Raw genomic sequence first — 24,028 nt, forward strand, 5'->3', positions numbered from 1 at the left:
GTGAAGGAGCAATATCTCATGTTCTGTTAGGTATCCCTCAACCTGATGGCACGAACGTTGATTTCTCCTTCCAGTAATTTTATTTTTCCTTTTTTTTCTTTTATCTTCCATCTTCCGTCTTCTTCTATTCCCTGCTTTGTCTTTTACCTCTTCTCTTCACCAGCCTATCATCTCCTCCTAGTGCCCCTCTTTCTTCCTTTTCTCCAATGGTCAACTCTCCTCTCCTATCAGCTTCCTTCTTCTCCAGCCCTTTACCTTTCCCACTTACCTGGCTTCAACTATCACCTTCTACCTTGTCCTTCTTCCCCACCCCCAACTTTATATTCTGGTATCTTCCCCATACTTACCAATCCTGATGAAGTTCTCAACCCAAAATGCCAACGTTATTCAAATTTTGGAGATTTCTGCAGAGATATTTTTTTTATTGTTAGCCTCTGGTGAAAGTCCAGAAAACTAGAAAGGCAGCAAGGATAAATTGGGGACTACAGGCCATTCATAAGAAATAGAAGCAGGAGTCAGCCATCTGGCCAGTCAAGCCTGCTCCATCATTCAGGAAGATCATGGCTGCTCTGGCCATGGACTCATCTCCACCTACCTGCCTTTTCCCCACAACCCATAATTCCCCTACTATGCAAAAATCCATCCAACCTTGTCTTGAATATATAATTCTACAATCAGTTGTGGGAAAGTTACTGGAGGGAATTCTGAAGGACAGAATCTACCATCACTTGGATAGACAATGTTTATTAAGAGTATTCATCTTAGCTTTGTGCATGAAACGTCTTGCTTGAAAAATCTTTTGGAGTATTTTGAAGAGGTAACCAAAAGGGTAGATGTGGGTAGGGTAGTGGATGTTGTCTGTTGAACTGTAGCAAGTCCTTTGTCAAGGTCCTGTATGGTCAGCTGGTTTGGTCTGGGATGTTTGATCCCATGGAATCCAGGAAGAGATAGGTGGATTGAAAATTAGTTATGAGTTAGGAAGACCATAAGATATAGGAACAGGATTAGGCCATTTGGCCTATCATGTCTACTCACCATTCCATCATGGCTAATTTATTTTCCCTCTCAATCCCATCGATGTTCTGAGTAATCAAGAACCTATCTATCAACCTCCACTTTAGCTATACCCAATGACTTGGTTTCCACAACCATCTGTGGCAGTTAATGAAGTAGAGGGTACTGTTCGCACGTTGTTCCTCAGAATGGAGGTCAGTGACTAGTGGTATGCCACAGGGTTCTGTGTTTGGACCCTTATTATCTGTTACTCATGTAAATGATTTGAACGCAGATGCACAAGGCTTGAGCAGTAAGTTTGTGGATGACACAATCTTTTATAGGCCCTTCGGCCCACAATGTTGTGCTGACCCTCAAACCCTGCCTCCCATATAAACCCCTACCTTAAATTCCTCCTGTCTAGTAGTCTCTTAAACTTCACTAGTGTATCTGCCTCCACCACTGACTCAGGCAGTGCATTCCACGCACCAACCAATCTCTGAGTGAAAAACCTTCCTCTAATATCCCCCTTGAACTTCCCTCCCCTTACCTTAAAGCCATGTCCCCTTGTACTGAGCAGTGGTGCCCTAGGGAAGAGGCGCTGGCTGTCCACTCTGTCTATTCCTCTTAATATCTTGTACACCTCTATCATGTCTCCTCTCATCCTCCTTCTCTCCAAAGAGTAAAGCCCTTAATCTCTGATCATAATGCATACTCTCTAAACCAGGCAGCATCCGGGTAAATCTCCTCTGTACCCTTTCCAATGCTTCCACATCCTTCCTATCCTTCCTATAGTGAGGCGACCAGAAATGGACACAGTACTCCAAATGTGGCCTAACTAGAGTTTTATAGAGCTGCATCATTACATCGTGTCTCTTAAACTCTATCCCTCGACTTATGAAATCTAACACCCCATAAGCTTTCTTAACTACCCTATCTACCTGTGAGGCAACTTTCAGGGATCTGTGGACATGTACCCCCAGATCCCACTGCTCCTCCACACTACTAAGTATCCTGCCATTTACTTTATATGCTGCCTTGGAGTTTGTCCTTCCAAAGTGTACCACCTCACACTTCTCCAGGTTGAACTCCATCTGCCACTTCTCAGACCACTTCTGCATCCTATCAATGTCTCTCTGCAATCTTTGACAATCCTCTACACTATCACAATACCACCAACCTTTGTGTCATCTGCAAACTTGCCAACCCACCCTTCTGTCGGAGCCTGCTTTTTTCCGTTACCGTTCGGATTACGTCCGGGATCCCGTCCCTTAGACCTGAGAGACATTTCTGTTTGCATATCATCAAAAGTTCACAACAAACGCTTGGCAGTAAATCCAAAAAAAAAAAGAATAAAGAAACTTTCGGTATAGGTAAAAATAAGCTGAATAAGGGTGATCAAAGGTTAAAAAAAGTAAAAGTTATGGAGCGAATCCAAAACGGTACTCACTCCATGAGCGTCTCCAGCTGACTCCCCAACCCACCCTTCTAACCCCACATCCAGGTCGATAATAAAAATCACAAAAAGTAGAGTCCCTGAACAGATCCTTGTGGGACACCACTAGTCAGAACCCTCCAATCTGAATGTACTCCCTCCACCACAACCCTCTGCCTACTGCAGGCAAGTCAATTCTGAATCCATCTGGCCAAACTTCCCTGGATCCCATGCCTTCTGACTTTCTGAATAAGCCTACCATGTGGAACCTTGTCAAATGCCTTACTAAAATCCATGTAGATCACATCCACTGCATTACCCTCATCTATATGCCTGGTCACCTCCCCAAAGAACTCTTTCAGGCTTGTTAGGCACGATCTGCCCTTCACAAAACCATGCTGACTGTCACTGATCAGACCATGATTCTCTAAATACCCATAGATCCTATCTCTAATCATCTTTTCCAACAGTTTTCCAACCACAGACATAAGGCTCACTGGTCTATAATTACCTGGAATATCCCTACTACCTTTTTTGAATAAGGGGACAACATTCACCTCCCTCCAATCCTCCGGTACCATTCCCAAGGACAATGAGGACATAAAGATCCTAGCCAAAGGTTCAGCAATCTCTTCCCTCTCCTTGTGGAGCAGCATGGGGAATATTCCATCAGGCCCCGGGGACTTGTCCATCCTAATGTATTTTAACAAATCCAACACCTCCTCTCTCTTAATATCAACATGCTCCAGAACATCAACCTCACTCATATTGTCCTCACCATCATTAAGTTCCCTCTCAGTGGTGAATACCAAAGAGAAGTATTCATTGAGGACCTTGCTCACTTCCACAGCCTCCAGGCACATCTTCCCACTTATATCTCTAATTGCTCATACCTTCACTCTTGTCATCCTTTTGTTCTTCACATAATTAAAGAATGCCTTGGGGTTTTCCTTTACCCTACTCACCAAGGCCTTCTCATTCCTTCCTTCTTGCTCTCCTCAGCCCCTTCTTAAGCTCCTTTCTTGCTACCCTATATTCCCCAATGGACCCATCTGATCCTTGCTTCCTAAACCTCATGTATGCTGTCTTCTTCCACCTGACTAGTTTTTCCACTTCACTTGTCACCCATGGTTCCTTCACCCTACCATTCTTTATCTTCCTCACCAGGACAAATTTATCCCTAACATCCTGCAAGAGATCCTTAAACATCGACCACATGTCCATAGTACATTTCCCTGCAAAAACATCATCTCAATTCACACCTGCAAGTTCTAGCCGTATAGCCTCATAATTTGCCCTTCCCCAATTAAAAATTTTCCTATCCTCTCTTGTTCTATTCTTTTCCACAATAATGATAAATGTTAGGGAGCAGTGATCACTGTCCCCCAGATGCTCACCCACTGACAAATCTGTGACCTGACCCAGTTTGTTACCTAATACTAGATCTAGTATGGCATTCCCCCTAGTCAGCCTGTCAACATACTGTGACAGGAATCCATCCTGGACACACTTAACAAACTCTGCCCCATCTAAACCTTTGGACCTAATCAAGTGCCAATCAATATTAGGGAAGTTAAAGTCACCCATGATAACAACCCTGTTATTTTTACACCTTTCCAGAATCTGCCTCCCAATCTGTTCCTCGGTATCTCTGCTGCTACCAGGGGGCCAATGGAATACCCCCAGTAGAATAACTGCTCCCTTCCTGTTCCTGACTTCCACCCATACTGGCTCAAAAGAGGATCCCACCCTTTCTGCAGCTGTAATAGTATCCCTGACCAGTAATGCCACCCCTCCTCCCCCTTTCCCCCCTCTCTATCCCTTTTAAAGCACTGAAATCCAGGAATATTGAGAATCCATTCTTGTCCTGGTGCCAGCCAAGTCTCTGTAATGGACACTACATCATAATTCCATGTATGTATCCAAGCTCTCAGTTCATCAACTTTGTTCCTGATGCTTCTTGTATTGAAGTACACACACTTTAGCCCTTCTACCTTACTACCTTTACACCTTTTATTCTGCAGCTCTTTCCTCAAAGCCTCTCTATATGTTAGATCTGGCTTTACTCCATGCACTTCTTTCACTGCTCTATCGCTCCAGGTCCCATCCCCCTTGCAAATTAATTCAAACCCTCCCGAACCCTGCTAGCAAACCTACCAGCAAGGATATTGCTCCCCCTTGAGTTCAGGTGCAACCCATCCAATCTGTACAATTCCCACCTTCCCCAGAAGCGATCCCAATGATCCAAAAATCTAAAACCCTGCCCCCTGCACCAATTCCTCAGCCACGCATTCAACTGCCATCTCCTCCAATTCTTTCCATCACTATCTCATAGTACTGGCAGCAATCCTGAGAACGTCACCCTTGAGGTCCTGTTCTTCAGCCTTCTGCCTAGTTCCTGAAACTCACACTTCAGGACCTCATCCCTCTTCCTGCCTATGTCGTTGGTCCCAACACGTATCACGACTTCTGGTTGCTTCCCCTCTCGTACCAGGATGTCATGAACCCGGTCAGAGACATCCCGGACCCTGGCACCCGGGAGGCAACAAACCATGCGGGTTTCCTTCTCACATCCACAAAATCTCCTGTCTGCTCCCCTGACTATAGAGTCTCCAATGACGACAGCTCTCCTCTCCTCCGTCCCATCCTTCTGCACCACAGGGTCAGACTCGGTGCCAGAGGCCCTGCCACCATGGCTCACACCCGGTCGGTCATCATCAACAACAGTATCCAGGATGGGAAACTTATTATTCAGGGGAATGGCTACAGGGGTGCTCTGCACTACCTGTCTGCTCTCCTTCGCTTCCCCCCTCGGACTGTCACCCAACAACCTGCTTCCTGCAGCCTAGGTGTGACTACCTCCCTGTAGCTCTCATCTATGACTGCCTCATTCTCCCTTATGAGTGGAAGGTCATCCAGCTGCTGCTCCAGATTCCTCACACGGTCTTCCAGATCGCCCAGCCGCAAGCACTTCTGGCAGATGTGACTCTGCGGGAGAGGGGAGTTCCCCCAAGACTGCCACATCTCACAGGAGAGGTACATCACCATCTCAGGAGGCATTGTAAAGACTAACTGGGAACAAGCTCATCCTCTGCCTTTTCTCGTCAAAGCCTCAAATCTCCACTCCTTCACTGGCCCACTCACTCACTGGCCTTTGGAGCTTTAGAAGGTTTTGTTGAGAGTCAAAAGGTTATCATTGATTATAGTGGGATCTTGATACATTAGGGAAGTGTGTTGAGAACTGGCAAATGGATTTTTATGAAATAAGTGTGACATAATGCATTTTGTACAGTCAATGGTAGGGCACTAGGAAACGTAACAGAGCAGAGAGATCTAGAAGTGGATCTAGAAGCTTGTTAAAAGCAGTGACAGAAATAATAAAAATGTTATTTAGTCTACTGGCTGGCCTTCATTAGTCAGGGCACCGAGTACGGGATTTGGGATATTGTGTTGAAGTTGCATAAGTCAATGGTGAGACTGCACTTGGAGTACTATGTACAGTTTTGGTCATCTTGTTATAGAAGATACATGATTAACCTGGAAAGGTACAAAAGATTTGTGAGGAGGTTACCAAGACTAGAAGACCAGAGTTACAGGGAGATGTTGGCCGAGTTAGGAATTTATTCCCTGGAACATCAAAGAATGAGAGGGTGACCTTTTAGAAGTAGTTAAGATCATGAGGCAAGATAAAGTCAGATGGTAATAGTCTTTTACCCATGATTGGAGAGTCCAGAACTAGGGGGAATAGGGTTAGAGTGAGACTAAGAAGGACACAAGGAACAACATTTTCTCAGAGATGAACTTTCAGAGGAAGTGTTTGAGACAGATACAAGAGTATCATTTAGAATCAAATGATAGCTACAAGGATGGGAGGGAATTGTAGGGATGTGGGTTGAATGCAGGGAATTGGGACTATCTGAGTGGGCACATTAGCACAACATCTTATCACTCCATTGAAACATTACAAAATCCATTGGGTTGTGGAGCTGCTGGTGGACTGTGAGAGTGGGGTTTGGGAGGAGGATAAAGATGAATATAACAATGGAGAGGGTGCAGAAAGTTGTCTGGGACAGAGCAGTCCAATTATAAGGAGAAATGGGTGTGGCAATTGTCTGCTTTCTCTGAAATGGATGAGGTTGATAGAGGGCATGATTGAGGAACATAAAATTTAGAGAGGTATAGATACAGTGGACTGCAGGTAACTTCTCCCAACCTCAGATGTAAATAAAACAAAATTGGAAAGTCAATGTTAAGCCTACATGCCAGGCATGAAAGACAGCAATTGAAAGGCTGAACATGGTGGCACTAGTGTTCTGGGCAGTGTATATTTGATGCAGGTATTGTAATTAAGGCAGATGAGCTTAGAACATAAAAAAACATGAAGCACAATGTTGCAGCCATTGGTGAGAATTAGTTGTGGGAGGGGCAGGACTGGCAGCTGAGTGTTATAAAGTTCCTTTGTTTTAGACATGAGGGAGAGGTATTAAAGTGGGAAGGGTGGCATTATTCGTTCGGTAAAATATCATGGCTGTGCTGAGAGAGGACATACTGGAGAGCTCATCTACTAAGGCAATCTTGGTGAACTGAGGAAAAAGAAAAGGATGATCACATTCATGAGTGAGACTTCCAACAGTCAGCAGGATTTGGAGTAGCAAAATTGTGGAGAGGTGACATTACTGAAGAAATATCTAGATGAGAACTAAATGCACCAATGCACAGAAGGCCAGGAGATGGCATTAAATAGATGAGTGCCCACAGGGTGGCATGCATGTGGTGGGCCAAATGGCCTGTTTCCATGTTGCATGACTCTAAATAAAAATGTATTCCCTCATCGGAAAGTCAGTAGCATTTCAAGAAAAATATCCACAAGCACCCTTAAGGGGAATGAATACAAAACATTTACTTTGCCAGTGATACTCTCATCCTGAAACATGAATAACAAAATAAAAAGACTGAAGTCTTTCATCTCAATTAAATATATGTACGTGGAGAGCTAAATACAAATTATGATTTTAATGCAGCATGGATAGAAGAAATAAGCTTGTATTTTAATTATATTATCTAGAGATACAGCATGGAGCAGATCATTCCAGCATGCAATGAGCTGCACCACTCAGCAACCCACCTATTGGACACGAGCCTAATTTACAATGACCAATTAGCCTCCTGGGAAGAAACAGGAGCACCCGGAGGAAATCCACATGGTCGGGGCAGCAAGGACGTACAAATCCTTATAGACAATGCCAGAATTAACTCTGCAATCCGATGCTCTGTGCTACAACAATGTTGTGGTAACTGCTGCGCTACAGGGCCTCCTAGATAACCTTTTAGAGATTTTAACTGAATATTCAACTTCTCGCAATAGAAGACTAGTATAAAATGGGTGGTCTGCAATTAATCTTGTTCTGGGCTAATGTTCCAGGTTGGTTTATTCTCATGTTCTTAAGAGTGGCACAGTAGTACAGCAGTTAACATAACACTACTACAGCAGCAGTGACCCAGCTTCAATTCTACAGCTGAATTAAGGAGTCTGTATATTCTCCCCATGACTATAGGGAAAAAACAGGTGCACCCGGATGGGTTTCAATCCCGTGTGGGGTTCCTCTCACATTCCAAAGACGTATGGGTTAGTAGATTAATTGGTCACATGGTGTAATTGGGCTGGAAACACCTGTTATTGTGCTACATCTCTAATAAAGATATGTAGAACTACTATTCCTGTTTTGAAATTTGGATACCTATGAATATGAAGTTAAAAAGTATGCTGGAAACACTCAGCAAAAGAGGTTAAAAGAAGCAGAGGGAAAAAGAATTTATGTTTCTGAATGATGACAATTCATTTCCATTGGGTACATACATGTCTTACTGTTGCATGCATCTAAACAAGGAGCAGTTGACCATGGAATGTCTGCTACTTTGGTTAAGGAACTAGCTTAAGGTAATCCACTTTGAAGTTGGGTTTGAAACTAGTGCTTATATTGCACCCATGTCTTGTTTTGCACAGTTTTTTACATTGTCTTGATCATTTATGTTTTGTGTATGTATCTGAAACTGCTGCAGGCAAGCTTTACATTAAATCTATTCTTCACCATATTTGTGTACATGACAATAAATATGGCTTGACTTGAAAAAACTCCAGTTAAAAGAACATTTAATAAGCATTATTTACTATAGTACAGCGCTTAATCAGTTAAAGGAACCCAAGTTGCCTTGCTTTTGCAAATGGAAGTATTATATTCTTGATAAAAGCTCTGAAGTTTTTTCCTCATTCATTTGTTCTGAACTGGTTGTCCTAAAAATTTCTCCTGACCTTCCATTTTATCATTCATCCTTTTTGCACATTTGTGCAAATATTCATTCCAATAATTCCACAGAAGAAATACTCGTAATTGACTCATTCCAGCTATTCAGTTAACATCTTAAACCCTTTTCTAAGCTTCTTTGGCATTAAGCTAAGTTCCTAATCTTAATCATTTCAATTTTCACTTTCTTTAACTGACAGGTTTTTATCTGGCCCTTCTGATTTCTTTCTACTGCCTTTTCTTTCAATTCTTACTCCATATTTTCTGATCCTTCTTGTCTGATTTAATACACATTCAACAAAAGCTAATCCAAACCTCCTTCCCTAGCATCAACATCTCCAATGTTTATTTGCATACTTTCTTTCCTTTTTGTTAAGAGCCCCACAGTCTCCTTACCTTTGCTGGCTTATTCTTCACAGGCTGCTTATTGTCTCACCTCATTTAGAATCAGTGTCACATCAGCATAGAAAGAGAACATTGAGTCCACCAAGAACGTGACAGTTTTTTTGAAGACTAATCCAGTTTGTCTCAATCCCCCAATCCACAAGCATTTTAAAAGAATATCTATCAAAATTTATTTTGAACATCCTGTTGAATATGCATAGGGTGACATGGTAGTGTAATGGTTAGCGTAAAGCTATTACAGCACCAGTGACCCAGGCTCCATTCCCACTGCTGCCTGCAAGGAATTTGTACATTCTCCCCATGACCACTTGGATTTCTTCCAGGTTCACTGCTGTCCTCCCTCCTCCCATATTCCAAAGTAGTAAAGGCTATTTGATCACATCGGTGTAACTGGGTGGCAGGCTCATGAGGCTGAAAGAACTTGCTATCATGTTGCATTTCTAAATAAAACATAAAAAATAACCGCTATCACATTACCACAGAAAGTGGCCATTCAGGTCAGGTGACAGCTTTTTGAATTCTAACCTGGTCTGCTTAATCTGCCGCTCCTTCCTAATAAGCATAGACTTTTTTCGCTTTCAAGTATTTATCCAATTCACTTTCAAAAGTCCAGTTGAATCTGCAACCACCATACTGTCAGGCTATGTGAACTAAAATATGAATATTAAAAACATTGTCTTTGACCATCTGCATTTCTATGAAGTAGTCACAATAGCCATAAACTGAATGTTGACTATAATCTTAACCTAGCCTTCATTGCTGCAAGAAACCTTACATTCAGTGGCTACTTAATGACATAGAGAAGTGGAACCCAGTGTGGGCTTCTGCTGCTGCAGCCCAACAACTTCTAGGATTGACAAGTTTTGCAATCAGAGATGTATTTTTTTTCCACACACCACTGTTACAGTGCCAGACTATTTCAGTTACTGTTCCTTTCCTATCAGTTTGAATCATTCTGTTCTGACATCACTCATTAAGAAGGCTCAGTGGATTTTTTCATGGGATTTTTTTTGTTGTTTTTCACAGCATTTTCTGTAAACTCCAGAGATTGCTGTGTGTGAAAATCTCAGGAGCCAGCAGTTTCTGAGACACTCAGACCACTTCATCTGGCACCAGCAATCATTCAACAGTCAAAGTCACCTAGGTCCGCAGCCCGGAGGTTTGGGACCACTGACCTAGATCACATTTCTTCCTCATTCTGAAGTTTGGTCTGAACAACAACAGAACCTCTTCACTGTGACTGCATATTTTTTATGCACCAAGTTGCTGCCACATGATATGTTGATTGGATATTTCCATTAACTAGCAGGAGCACAGGTGTATCTAATTAAGTGGTTAATACATTGTTCTTCTCACACACCTTCATCTTCAGCTCAACATTTGGAAGCCACGCTACCAGTCTTTTGGCTCTTTCACATATGGGAATAGGTAAATTAAATATTCTTGGTATTTTCTTCTCCTTCCCTGCTCCATGATTACTGTATTACTTCAGTTACTCCCCCTCCATTTCATCCACTCATTCTAGCCAAACAGTTGGCATAATGCTAAGCAACTTCATTGGATAGGGTTAATTTCTCACCGCTGTCTGTAAGAAGTTTGTACATTTTCTCTGTCACCATGTGGGTTTGCTCCCAAATACATTCCAAAGGTGCACAGATAGTAGATTTGATGATGTGTTAATCATGGTAACATTCTTGGACGATGTGCATCATTGATGCAAATGACACAGTGTATTATATATTCTGATGTTTCCATGTACATGTGACAAATAAAGCTAATCTTTGAAAACATGCCAAAGAAAGCATAAACATTGGAACTCCTCCACTGGTCAGTTCCCTTCCCAATCACAGACCATTCAACCTTAGAAATACAGTACATCCCAGTTTCTTCCTAAATCCCAGAACTCACTTTACAACAATCCTTTTGTAGTTAGAACATAGCAGTGTAGAGTGCAGGCCCTTTGGCCTGCAATGTTGTGCCAACCTGTGTAAATCTACTCCATGACTAATCTGTTGACTTTTCGGGCTGAGACCCTTCGTCAGGACTAACCGAAAGGAAAGATAGTAAGAGATTTGGAAGTAGGAGGGGGAGGGGAAAATGCAAAATGATAGAAGACCAGAGGGGGTGGTGTGAAGCGGAGAGCGGGTGATTGGCAAAAGGGATACAAAGCTGGAGAAGGGAAAGGATCATGGGACAGGAGGCCTAGGGAGAAAGAAAGAGGGAGGGGAGCACCAGAGAGAGATGAAGAACAGGCAGAGTGATGGGCAGAAAGAGAGAGAAAAAAAGAGAGGGGAAAAAAAACTAAATATATTAGGGATGAGGTAAGAAGGGGAGGAGGGGCATTAACAGAAGTTAGAGAAGTCAATGTTCATGCCAACTGGGGAGACCTGACACAGACTGGGAGACCGTTTTGCTGAACACCTACGCTCTGTCCACCAGAGAAAGCAGGATCTCCCAGTGGCCACACATTTTAATTCCACATCCCATTCCCATTCTGATATGTCTATCCATGGCCTCCTCTACTGTCAAGGTGAAACCACACTCAGGTTGGAGGAATAGTACCTCATATTCCGGCTGGGTAGCCTCCAACTTGATGGCATGAACACTGACTTCTCTAACTTCCATTAATGCCCCTCCTCCCCTTCTTACCCCATCCCTGATATATTTAGTTTTTTTCCCCCCTCCTTTTTTTCTCTCTCTTTCTGTCCATCACACTGCCTGTTCTCCATCTCCCTCTGATGCTCCCCTCCCCCTTTCTTTCTCCCTAGGCCTCCTGTCCCATGATCCTTTCTCTTCTCCAGTTCTGTATCCCTTTTGCCAATCACCTTTCCGGCTCTCAGCTTCACCCCACCCCCTCCGGTTTTCTCCTATCATTTCACATTTTCCCCTCCCCTTCCTACTTTCAAATCTCTTACTATCTTTCCTTTCGGTTAGTCCTGACGAAGGGTCTTGGCCCGAAACGTCGACAGTGCTTCCCCCTATAGATGCTGCCTGGCCTGCTGTGTTCCACCAGCATTTTGTGTGTGTTGCTTGAATTTCCAACAACTGCAGATTTCCTTTTACCATGATTAATCTATCCCTTCTTTCCTACACATCCCATTGCACTCTTGCCTCCATGTACCAATCTAAAAATCTCTATTTCTTGTTTATCAGCCTCTTCCACCACCTGCAGCATTGTGTTCTAGGCATTAATGGCTCTCTGGTAAAAAAAAAACTCTATACCTTTGGCATATCCCCTAAACTTTCCTCCTCTCACTTTAAACAGATGCCCCTGCTACTGACCATTGCCTGGCAATGTTATACTGGGTATCCACTCTATTTATGCCTCTCATAACCTTATATACATCTATCAAGTCACCTCATCCTCCATCACTCCAAGGAGAAAAGCCTTAGCACAGAATCGCAATTAGAGTCAGGTTTCGTATCACTGACATATGTTGTGAAATCTGTTTTGTATCAGCAGTACAGTGGAATACATTAAACAAATCCATAAAATATAACAAGAAATATATATTTATATTAAAAAATAAGTCACGCAAAAAGTGAGGAAGTGTTCATGGTTTGGCTCAGTGTCAATTCAAAAATCTTGTCGTCCAAGTCCATAGATTCCTCAAAGTTCCCACACAAGTAGACAGGTGGATAAAAAGATGCATGATTTGCTGGCCTTCATTAGTCAGGTGATTGGCTTCAAGGGCCACAAGGTAATGATGCAGCTCTATAAAACCGTGGTTAGACCACAGTTAGAGTATTGTGTTCAGTTCCAATTGCCTTATTGTATGAAGAGCATGGAAGTTTGAAAGAAAATACAGAAGAGATTTACCAGGATGCTGACTGGACTAGAGAGCAGGTCTTATGAGGAAAGATTGAGTGAGATTCATATTCCATCTTTATTGACAACTATCACCCAACATATGCTCTCTTTTCGTTGCTACTATCAGGGAGGATGAACAGAAGCCTAAAGACACACAGTCGGAGTTTTAGGAATAGCTTCTTACCCCCCTGCGAACAGATTTCTGAATGGGCAATGAATGCATGAACACTATCACAGTAATTTTTCCGTCTGTTTTTGCACTATTTGTTTACATATGCACAGTGCCTATAAAATGTATTCACCCCCCTCCCAGGAAGTTTACATGTTTTATTGTTTTACAACATTGAATCACAGTGAATTTAATTTGGCTTTTTTGACATTGATCAACAGAAAAGTGTCAATGTGAAAACAAATTTCTACACAGTGATCTAAGTTAACTACAAATATAAAACATAAAATAATTGATTGCATGCATTCACTCCCTTTAATATGACTCATCAAATCATCACTGGTGCAGCCAATTAGTTTTAGAAGTCACATAATTAGTTAAATGGGGATCACCTGTGTGCAGTTATCGTGCTTCAATTGATTGTAGTAAAAATACAGTTATGTCTGAAAGGCCCAACAGCTGGTGAGTCAGTATCCTAGCAAAAATGACACCATAAAGACGAAGGATATTCCAAACAACTCTGCAAAAAGATTATTAAAAAGCACAAGTCAGGAGATAGATACAAGAAAATTTCCAAGTCACTGACTATTTCTTGGAGTTTCAGTTAAGTCAATTTTCAAGAAATTGACAGAATATGGTACAGCTGTAAATCTGCCTAGAGCAGGCCATCCACAAAAACTTAGTGAGTATGCAAAATGACTAGTGAGGGAGTCCACCAAGAGACCTATGACAACACTGGAGGTGATACAAGCTTCAGTAGCAGAAATGTGAGAGACTGCACATACAACAATTTTTGCCCAGGTGCTTCACTAGTTGCAGCTTTGTGGGAGAGTGGCATAGAGAAAGCCACTGTTAAAAACAACTCACATGAAATCTCAGCTAGAGTTTCCCAGTAGACATGTGGGAGACTCTGAAGTCAGCTGGAAGAAGATTCTATGGTCTGATGAAACCAAAATTGAGCTTTTTGACCATCAGACTAAACACTATGTTTGGCATAAGCCATACACCAGACATCATCAAAAACACACCATCCCTACTGTGATCCATTGTGATGGCTACATGATACTGTAGGGATGCTTCACTACAGCAGGCTCTGGGAGGCTTGTGAAGATAGAGGGTAAAAACAATACAGCAGGGTACAGGGAAAAGGAGGAAGGGGGATCTCATTGAAACCTTTCGAATGTTGAAAGGCCTAGACAGAGTAGATGTGGAAAGGATATTTCCCACGGTGGGAGAGAACAAGAGGGCACAGCCTCAAGATACAGGGGCACCCTTTCAAAACAGATGCGGAGAAATTTCTTTAGCCAAAGGATGGTGAATTTGTGGAATTTATTGCCACATGTAGTTGTGGAAGCCAGGTCATGGGGTGTATTTAAGGCAGAGATTGATCGGTTCTTGATTGGACATGGTATCAAAGGTTATGGGGAGAAGGCAGGGAACTGGGGTTGAGGAGGAGCAAAAGAAAGGATCAGTCAAGGTTGAATGGTGGAGCAGACTCGATGAGCCAGATGGCCTAATTCTGCTCTTATGTCTTATGGTCTTATGCCCTGGGGGCAGCACATGTGCATCACCATGCCAACATAGCATGTCCACAAAGTTCAGCAACAACTGTATCCCATAGGTATGCCGGCATATTGCAGGCTACTGTAAATTATTCAATGTGGAGATGGATTGCATAAAACTAGAGGGGTGATGAGGTGCATGTAATAGTCATTTTTAACAATAGATAGTATTTTGAAGCTGCATTAGGAGTAATCTTGAAAGGAAGAAATATTTTAAAAATTGGATGCAGTTCAGACAAGGATTAATGGACTAATACCCACAATGGCCAAGTTGTATTATGAGGAACAGTTGGACAGTTTGGACTTTTATCCTTGAAAGTTTAGATGAATGAGACAAGACTTGATTAAAAGATGGATTACTTAGAGGGAACCCAACAGGGTGGACATGGAGAAGATATTTGGAAGAACCTAGTATTATGAGTTTTTTTTTAAAAACAAGTCACGGGTTGTCCATTTAATTTAGATGAGAGAATGTTTTTTTTTCTTGTCTGAGTATCAGAATCACATTAATATCATAGGCATACATCATGAAATTTGCTGTATTTCAGCAGCAGTACATTGCAATACATAGTAGAAATTATAAATTACAGAAAGAAGTGTGTGTGTGTGTGTGTGTGTATATGTATGTGGGTCCAGGATAGGACTGTATAGTCATCAAAGATCTCACCGTTAAAGGAGTGGATGTCGTCATCGGATTTCAATGGACAATCGAAGAGCGAAAAATGTGTGTGTGTGCGTGTGTGTGTATATATATATATATTAAAAAAATTAAATAAGTAGCGTGAAAAGAGATGAAAAAGTACTGAGGCAGTGTTTGTGGATTCAATATCCATTCAGAAATCTGATGGCAGATGGGAGGAAGCTGTACCTGAAATGTTGAGTATGTGTCCTTGGGCTCCGGTATCTCCTCCTAGGTGGTAGCAATGAGAAGTAGGAACCTTTGAAGGTACCATGTTTTTAAAATATTTTCAATGCAGAGGCTAATAGATTATTGGTAAATTAAATTATGAAGTTATTGGTAGATGTAATTATGGAATTGATGTGACAGATCTTAATGAATGGTAGAGAAATGTTGATGAACAGATTGACCTCCTTCTGTTCCTATCTCATGTGTTCATGTGTTTTGAAGTACGACCCCAGGGAAGGGAATAACTTGTCAATTAGTGACCACTTGGAATGTTTCCTACTCTCTCTTCTCCATCAGGCAGAAGATACAATAACATGAAAGCACATGCCACCAGGCTTCAGAGCAGCTTCTACCCCACTGTTATAAGACCTTGACTAGATCATTACAGTGAGGTGGACACTTATCTCACAATATACCTCTTTGTAATCTTGCACCATGTTGTCTACTTGGATTGCACTTTCTCTTTAGTTGTTGCACTTTATTCCACATTCTGTTATAGCTTTACCTTGTTGAGCTGTAGGCAGCCGTCGATCCCAGGGGATATTGGGTTTCCACCGCTGGTGGACTGTGTCTTCTCCGGGGTGCAAGCCTGGGTGGGTAGATTTGAAGAACCAGCTGCTGCCCATGCAGCGGGTTCCTCCTCTCCATGTCCCTGATGTAGTCCGAAGGAAGGGCAAGTGCCGATACAGCTTGGCACCAGTGTCGTCACAGAAGTTGCCAGAGTGAAACTGTAAACAACATCAAATTGCCTTATGGATCCCAGCTCCGGATTTCTTCCTCAGGGTTTACTCCCGAAGCCTTTCCCATGGGTGAGTATGGCCCCAAGACAGCAGAGGTTTAAAATCAGTTTTCCCTCTCCTAGGCAGGCTGCCATCCAAGGCTGATGAGCCCCAGCTGTCCGAAGCAACTGGTTTTGAGGTGCCAGTGGTCTGCCTTTGCCCCTTGTCAGTAGAAACAGTTCTGCCGGGCCTAGTAGCTAAGCCACACGTGAAGGCCAAGAGTTGGACTTGGGTGTCAGAGGCTGTTGAGCACCCATTTGGAGCACTCTATAGGAAGTGGGAGTTTATCCCCACTACCACCCTGGTCTATGTCAACATTAGGAACCTTTACCTTGTGTTACCTTGTTACGCCTCAGTGTAATGAAATGAACTGTATGGATGGTATGCAAGGCAACCTTTTCACCGTACCTTCATACACGTGAGAATAATAAACCAATTCTTATTCCAATGTGTGAAGTAACAGACAGTTCTGGCAGAGTGGCTGTCTAGTCCCACAGGTAAAGGTTAATTTAAGGATTGTGAGTGAGGGAGTTGGATAGCCTTCACTCCTTTTCCTCCTTTAACAACTACCTTCTCTCTAGAGTTACCATCACCTCCCTTGTCCTATTGGGTTTTCTAAAGCTTCATCGTGCACGCTAGTCTGGGTTAAATCTGCAAAGTATGAAGAAAGTGGTAAATTTAAAAACTCTGAAGAAAAAGTAACAGGTGAGACAACACACACAAAATGCCAGAGTAACTCAAGAAGTTGTGCACCATCCACAGAGGGAAATAAACAGTCAACAATTCTGGCAGAGATCCTTTAGCAGGACTGGAAAGGAGGGAGCAGACTCCATACAAAAAGGTGTGAGAGGAAGGGGAAGTACAATCTGGCAGGGAGGGGGACAATTTGAGTGGGTGGGTGAGGGGGAGGATGAAGTGAAATGCTGAGAGGGAACAGGTGGAAGAGATAAAGAGCTGAAGAAGGAATCTGATAAAAAGGAGTGAAGGAGGGGAGGGGAAACAGAGGAAGGTGAGGGGCAGGTAAAGAGAAGGCAAGAAGTAAGAAGGTAATCAGAATGGGAAATGGAAAAAGAAAGAGGAGGGAGGGGTTGAAAAAACAGAAGTTAGAGAAATCGATGTTTATGCCATCAAGCTGGAGGTTACCCAGAGCATGAGATGTTACTCCTCCAGCCTCGGCTTGGCAGCATCATAACAGTAGACCATCGACTGACATGTCAGAGTAGGAATGGGAAGTTAAATTTAAATGGGTAGACATCAGGAGATCCTGCCTTTTGTAGCAGACAGAGGGAAGGTGCTCAACAAATCGGGCTCCCAATCTGCATCGGATCTCATATCTGTGACACAATATTTGTGGTAAGAAAAACTGAGCTGACATTTCAAGATGATCTTTTATTTCATTTCTTTTAACATTGAAAATTTGTTTCCTCAGCATAATTTGTTTTCCTGCACCTTGTCAGTTTCTGCAAACCTCTGATATAAGTAGGCTGGAACGGTGTTTGAGAATTTTAGGGTTTTACATCATACCTGCCTACCAAACAGGGATTAAGAATCACCCATATGTCAGTCTGCCTCAGTAAATCAGAGAGCAACTTGTTATACATAAATCTGTGGCCTCGTGAAAGAATTGTGTTGATCCCATGTTAATCGGATATCTCATTTCTCCAGGTGTCAATCTGAATGATGGACTGTGGCATTCGATTAATTTGAATGCCAGAAGAAATCGTGTTAGCATCATATTGGACAATAATGCTACCTCAACCTTTCATTCAACCATACAGATGCAAATTTACTCCGGGAGCAGCTATTATTTTGGAGGTGGGTGTGTATCAAGATATTGCACCTTTCGTGTGAGGTCATTTTTAATTAATTTGTTTTTCCAACACGACCCATATTCCCTTCTGGCACAGGAAATATTTTAGAGTTGTAATCTCATAATTTATTTGAATTTTTGACACTGAAAGCTGTCATAATTTATTTATTTTACTTTAATGGAGTACTATTGTTCGGTAATAATCATGAGGCACTTAACATCTAATCATTCCATTATTTCAGTAGTCTGCTGTGGTGTGTACAAGATAAATATTTAATGTTCTTATACGTTTGATATATCTTCAACTGTAATCAGCAGAAGAGATGGTAGCATAAATCTCTAAACAACTTGTACTAATCTAGTGAATGAAGCACCCAGTCAGCAACCTGGAGTCGTGTAATATCTTTAACAGTATTAAGTAAAATGGCATGACAATTCAGTACTTCTTAGTGTGCGGTATCACACAACATCTGTCAGGTTCAACTAAATGGCAGTGGCATGTTTCTGAAAGGTGGCTATTTTTATAGTCTTTTGTTCAGAGTTCTGCTCTGGTTTATCTCTGGATGATTTATAATTAGATAGTGGCGCTTTTATTTACCTGAATTTCTCCCTGTTAGCTAATTCCATTGGCAAATTTGTAAGTACTTGCTCTGAGCCCAAAATTGCAATGATGCTAATTGTTGGACCACAAACATAAAAGTCTCCACAGAAGCTGGAAACCTTGAGCAACATACACAAGATGCTGGAGGAAGGCAGGAAGTTGGGTGGCATTGATGGAGGGGAATAAACAGTTGATGATGTAGGCTGAGACACTTCATTAGAACAGCAATGGGAGACGGCAGAAGACAGAATAAGAAAGTGGAGGGACCGGAAGGAATACAATCTGGCAGGTGATAGGTGAGACCAGGTGAAAGAAAAGGAGGATCAAAGTACCAGGTTTAGAGAAATAGATGTTCATATCACCCAGTCAGAATATGGGTGTTGTTCCTCCAAGCAACGTTTGGCTTCATAGTGGGAGATTACTTTGTCAAGTACCTTCACTCCATCTGCCACAAAAGGCAGGATCTCCCATTGGCTACCCATTTCCATTCCGACAGGTTGGTCGATGGCCTCCTGTACTACCACGATGAGACCAAATTCCAAATGGGGAAGTGGCTCCTCATAATTCAAATGGGCAGCCTCCAACATGATGACAAGAACATTGATGTCTCTAACTTCTGATCGTTTTTGCAGTAGTGGAGGCAATGGACAGGCATGTCAGAATGGGAATGGGAAGACACTGGGCCAGTCCTTTATCTTGTGGTGCTTCTGCTCATTGCCCTGTAGAAAGTGGAAATTCCCAGTCTGGCTTATGCCAGGGCAATATCTTCCACCATTTCAGCTGGGCTACCAGTAGCATTGGTGGAGAGTCCAAAGGAGCAGTATTAACCTCTACTGACCCACAGCTCAGGCTGGCAATGCTACTGACTTAAATGGATGTTGTCATCCATTTAAATCAATGGGAGAAAATTAAAGCCATTTTCCAATGAAATAAAAATTAACATACATTTATTTAATTTTCTTAAATATTTGAGTGCATTGTTAGTACTTTGATTATTATTGTTTAATTAATCATAGTCATAGAGTGGGATAACAGGCCCATCCATTAACTGGTTCATCCTTAACAGGATTTCCATCTGTGCTCATGCAATTTGCCCATGTTTGGCCCATATCCTTCTAAACCTTTCCTATACATGTTCCTGTCCAAGTCCCTTTTAAATGTTGTCCAGATACTCACCTCAGCTACTCTCTTGACAGTTTATTGCATACACTGGTTTAAAAAGTTGTCCTGCATGTTCCCGCAAATCTCTCCACTCTCATCTTCAACCTGTGCCTTCTTATTCTTGAATCCACAACAATGAAATAAATAGAGCGCATGTTCATCTTATCTAGTGGTCACCAACCTTTTTAAGCCCAAGATCCCCTACCTCGACCTTAGTGAAATGCAAGATCTACCTACTAAATCGTTTAGAGAAAAAAAACAGCTCAGATTGTACTTCCAATTTAAGGCCTTTTATTTGGGCTAATTATATTTGAATTACATAAAATACTTTTGTCAAGCTTTCAAATTTACTCAACCAAAAAAACACTGTAACTAACATATCAAACAGGCCATAGCTGTCTTTCTTTAAGAATACCTTTCATACCTTTCATTCTAAGTTTCATTGTTTAATTTTATTTCAACATGAAAATAAATGAATAAAAATTGACTGTGACACTCAGTGCGATGACTGGGGCTGAATACTTTCTGCTAGTTCCCTGAAATTTGGCTCATAATTACAGACAGCCAGTCTGAGACAGTCTGTGAGGTGTCTGCCAGTAAGACAGCTCCTGTACTTAGATTTAATCATTTTCATCAGTGAGAATGTAATTTCACACAGATAAGTTGACCCGGAGTTGACACTGACTTTTAGTGCACACATGGTGAGATGAGGAAGCTTCTCCCTGCTGACAAGCCCCCAAAAGTCACCATCCCTTCATCTTGCTTTAAGCTCAATGTCATTTTGCAAATGAATTATTTCCACTTCAATATCACTTGGCACAACAAATACTTGCTGGAATTTGGCTGCTATTTGTTCTATATTGATCGGCAGAAATGGGTTTGAAATAAATGCAGCAATATCTTTCATGACGTTTAACTCCCCAAAACGTCAATCGAACTCTATTGCCAATTTGTCTGGGTAAGCACAGTACTGCTCAGGGTGAAAAGCATTTTTTTCCTTGATGGCCTATAACATTTTCTCCAAGTTGGGAAAGTGTGCCAGCTTCCCATTCTTTAAATTTGAAATTCAAACACCGAGCTTGGCCTTAAACGCATTTACTGAGCTTATCATGTGGGGCAGGTGTTGGTCTTTTCCCATGAGATCGTTGTTAAGTGCATTTAATTTAGCCATTGGGTCTGTCAGAAACCCTAAATCCACTAGCCACACATCATCTGACAGTTCCTCGTGCTCCTCGTTTCTTATCGACAGAAAAGTCTTTATCTCAGGCAGCAAGTCAACAGATCGCGGCACTTTGCCGCGACCCAACCACCGAACATCAGCATGAAGAACTATGTCTCTGTAAGCGGCATTGAGCACATCCAATAACGTCTTGAATAAGCGGTGCTCAAGTGCTTTTGCTTGAATCAAGTTTATCAGTTTGACCAGTAGTGTCATCACATGAGAAAAGTCCACGACCTTCCCAGCCAAGGCCTGCTGATGAATCACACAGTGATAATCCAGGAAGTTGGGAAAATCAGGGTTATTATGGTACAGTGCTATAAAACCAATGAGCACACTGCACATTGCTGGGGCCCCATCAGTAACAATTGCCACCAGTTTATGAATGGGGATGTCATGTTCACGGTCATATTTTTTAAACTCATTGTAAATATCCTCACCTCTCATTTTCTCCTTTAAGTGCAAAAGAGTGAGGAAGTCCTCCTTTGTTGTAAAGTCCTGGAAAGCCATTCTGACAAATACAAGCCGAGCTGTTTACATTACATCCAGGGATTCATCGAACTGTAGTGAAAAATATTCACAGAGTGACAAGTCCTTTAACCCTTGTCGATCCATGTCCTCTGACAGTGACTCCATCCTCCTTTGTCACTGTTGCAGGGCCAAGTGGTATAATACGTATTGCAGTTTTGATATTGTCTTTGTTTTTAAAGTCATTAACAACAGTCTCTGCAGTAATGGCCATTGCTTCCTTGAATAAATCGCTATCTGTAAAAGGCTTCTTGTGTTTAACCAAAAGGTGACTTACACGAAATAGCAGCCTTATTTTGAGCAGCATGTTTTGTGAAAAACAATTGCTGGGCCTTCAACCCCGATTTCAGCTCCTCAACTTTCCTGGCATGGATTGTGCTCTTTGGGGGGTAGGTGTCTTTAAATTTCTGGTGGTCGGTGTTGTGATGCCTCTCCAGATTCCCTCTTTTAGTCAGTGCTTGTGTTTGGTGGCATAATATACATACACACTTGTCTCTCACCAAGGTAAATAAAAATTTCTTTTCCCATTCTGGATGGAGTTTGTATGTTTTCGCCTTCTTTCGTGGAGCCTCCTTGCAGGATATCACTAGCTAGTGCCGTACATTGGCGTGTGTGACAGTCTGTAGTCTTATCTGATCTAATTGGTCACCTTGATGCAGCACAAGCTACGCTGAAAGAATACAACAGTCACATGATGTCAGCACACACGTGATGCATGATGCTGGGCAGTGGAAAAAGAGAAACAGAATACCCAGGGAAAGCAACTAAGCGTGGATTAAAAACGGCTCACGTATGCGCTCTAGGGGTAAAATTTGCTTTTGCATCAAAAGATTTATCAGGCATAATGTATTTGTAGTCATTTCTATTTTGAAAAAGGACCACTCGACAACTTTATGCCCAAAGGAACAACTTTATCTGGGACGGCAAAACCAATATTTAACATACAGAGGTTTTCACTGAACCACGGTGCATGGTAATAATTATTATTATTTATTTTTATATTGCTCACATTACAACAGTAATTGTGTATTTATTTTTCTTTTTTTTTGTAATCTACTGGGAATGTCTCAAAGATCGACCAGTCGATCGCAATTGACTAGTTGGTGACCACTAATCTTATCCATGCCCCTTATGATTGTACAGCTCTCTAAGATCACCCATCATCCTCATACAGTTAAATGAAAATAGTCTCAACGGGCTAAACCCCTCACTGTAACTCAGTCCTTTGAGTCCTGGCAAAACGTCTGCAAATCTCTTTTGCACTTTTTCCAGCTTAATGTCTTTCTTGTAATAGGATGACCAAAACAGAATACAATATTTCAAATGTGGCCCCACAGACATCTTGTACATCTGCAACATAACATGCCATCTTCTATACTTAGTGCCCTGATAATGTTAAAAGCCTTCTCTAACATCTGGCCTACCTGCAACTCTAACTATAGGGATCTTGTACTTCCAGATCCCTCTGATCCATGACAACATATATGTCCCCATATACAAACCTGAGATTCATGTTCTTGTGGACACTCACAATAAATAAAAAGAAGTACAACGGAATCAATAAAAAGCCGCACACAAGATGGGCAAACAACCAGTCTACAAAAAAACAACAAACTGTGCAAATAGAAAAACATCAAAATAATAATGACAACAACACACACAAAATGCTGGTGGAACACAGCAGGCCAGGCAGCATCTATAAGGAGAAGCGCTGTCAGATGTTTCGGGCCGAGACCCTTCATCAGCACGAAGATTATAGATGCTGCCTGGTCTGCTGTGTTCCACAAGCATTTTGTGTGTTGTTTGAATTTCCAGCATTTGCAGATATCCTCATGTTTGCAAAATAATAATGATAAATTATTAAGCTGAGGGAACGGTTCAATGTTGGGCTGAGTGAAGTTAAATAATGTTGTCACCTCTGGTTCAAGAATCTGATGGTTGAGGGTTAATAACTGCTACTGAACATGGTGTTGTGAGTCATGAGGCTCCTGTACCTTATTCCTGATGGCAGCAGCAAAAAGAGAGCATGACCTGGATCATGATGCTCCTTGATGATGGATGCTAGTGTCTTCGACATTGCTTCTTGTACATGTCCTCAATGGTGGGGAGGCTTTACTCATAAGACCATCAGACATAGAACAGAATTAGGCCATGCATCTCATTGTGCCTGCTCCACCATTCCAATATGGCTAATTTATTAACCTTCTCAGCCCCATTCTCCTATCTTCTCCCCATAACTCTTGACAACCTAATTAATCAAGAACCTATCAACATCTGTTGATATAGCCAGTGACGTGCCCTACACAGTTGTCTGTGGTAATGTATTCCGCAGATTCGTCCCCAAAG

The 24,028-nt window shown here is 41.9% G+C and overlaps 1 protein-coding gene across 1 annotated transcript in view; it reads left to right on the top strand.

Annotated features, from left to right (window-relative positions):
- The window catches only part of LOC132394274 (contactin-associated protein-like 5), a 1,716,192-nt gene that overhangs the window by 818,200 nt on the left and 873,964 nt on the right, over positions 1-24,028 (top strand). Inside the window, exon 9 of the mRNA XM_059970198.1 lies at positions 18,029-18,178. Coding sequence (XP_059826181.1) covers positions 18,029-18,178 — 150 coding nt within the window. The remainder of the gene's footprint in view (positions 1-18,028; positions 18,179-24,028) is intronic.

This window comes from Hypanus sabinus, chromosome 5, assembly GCF_030144855.1.
Source record: "Hypanus sabinus isolate sHypSab1 chromosome 5, sHypSab1.hap1, whole genome shotgun sequence".
NCBI lineage: Eukaryota > Metazoa > Chordata > Chondrichthyes > Myliobatiformes > Dasyatidae > Hypanus > Hypanus sabinus.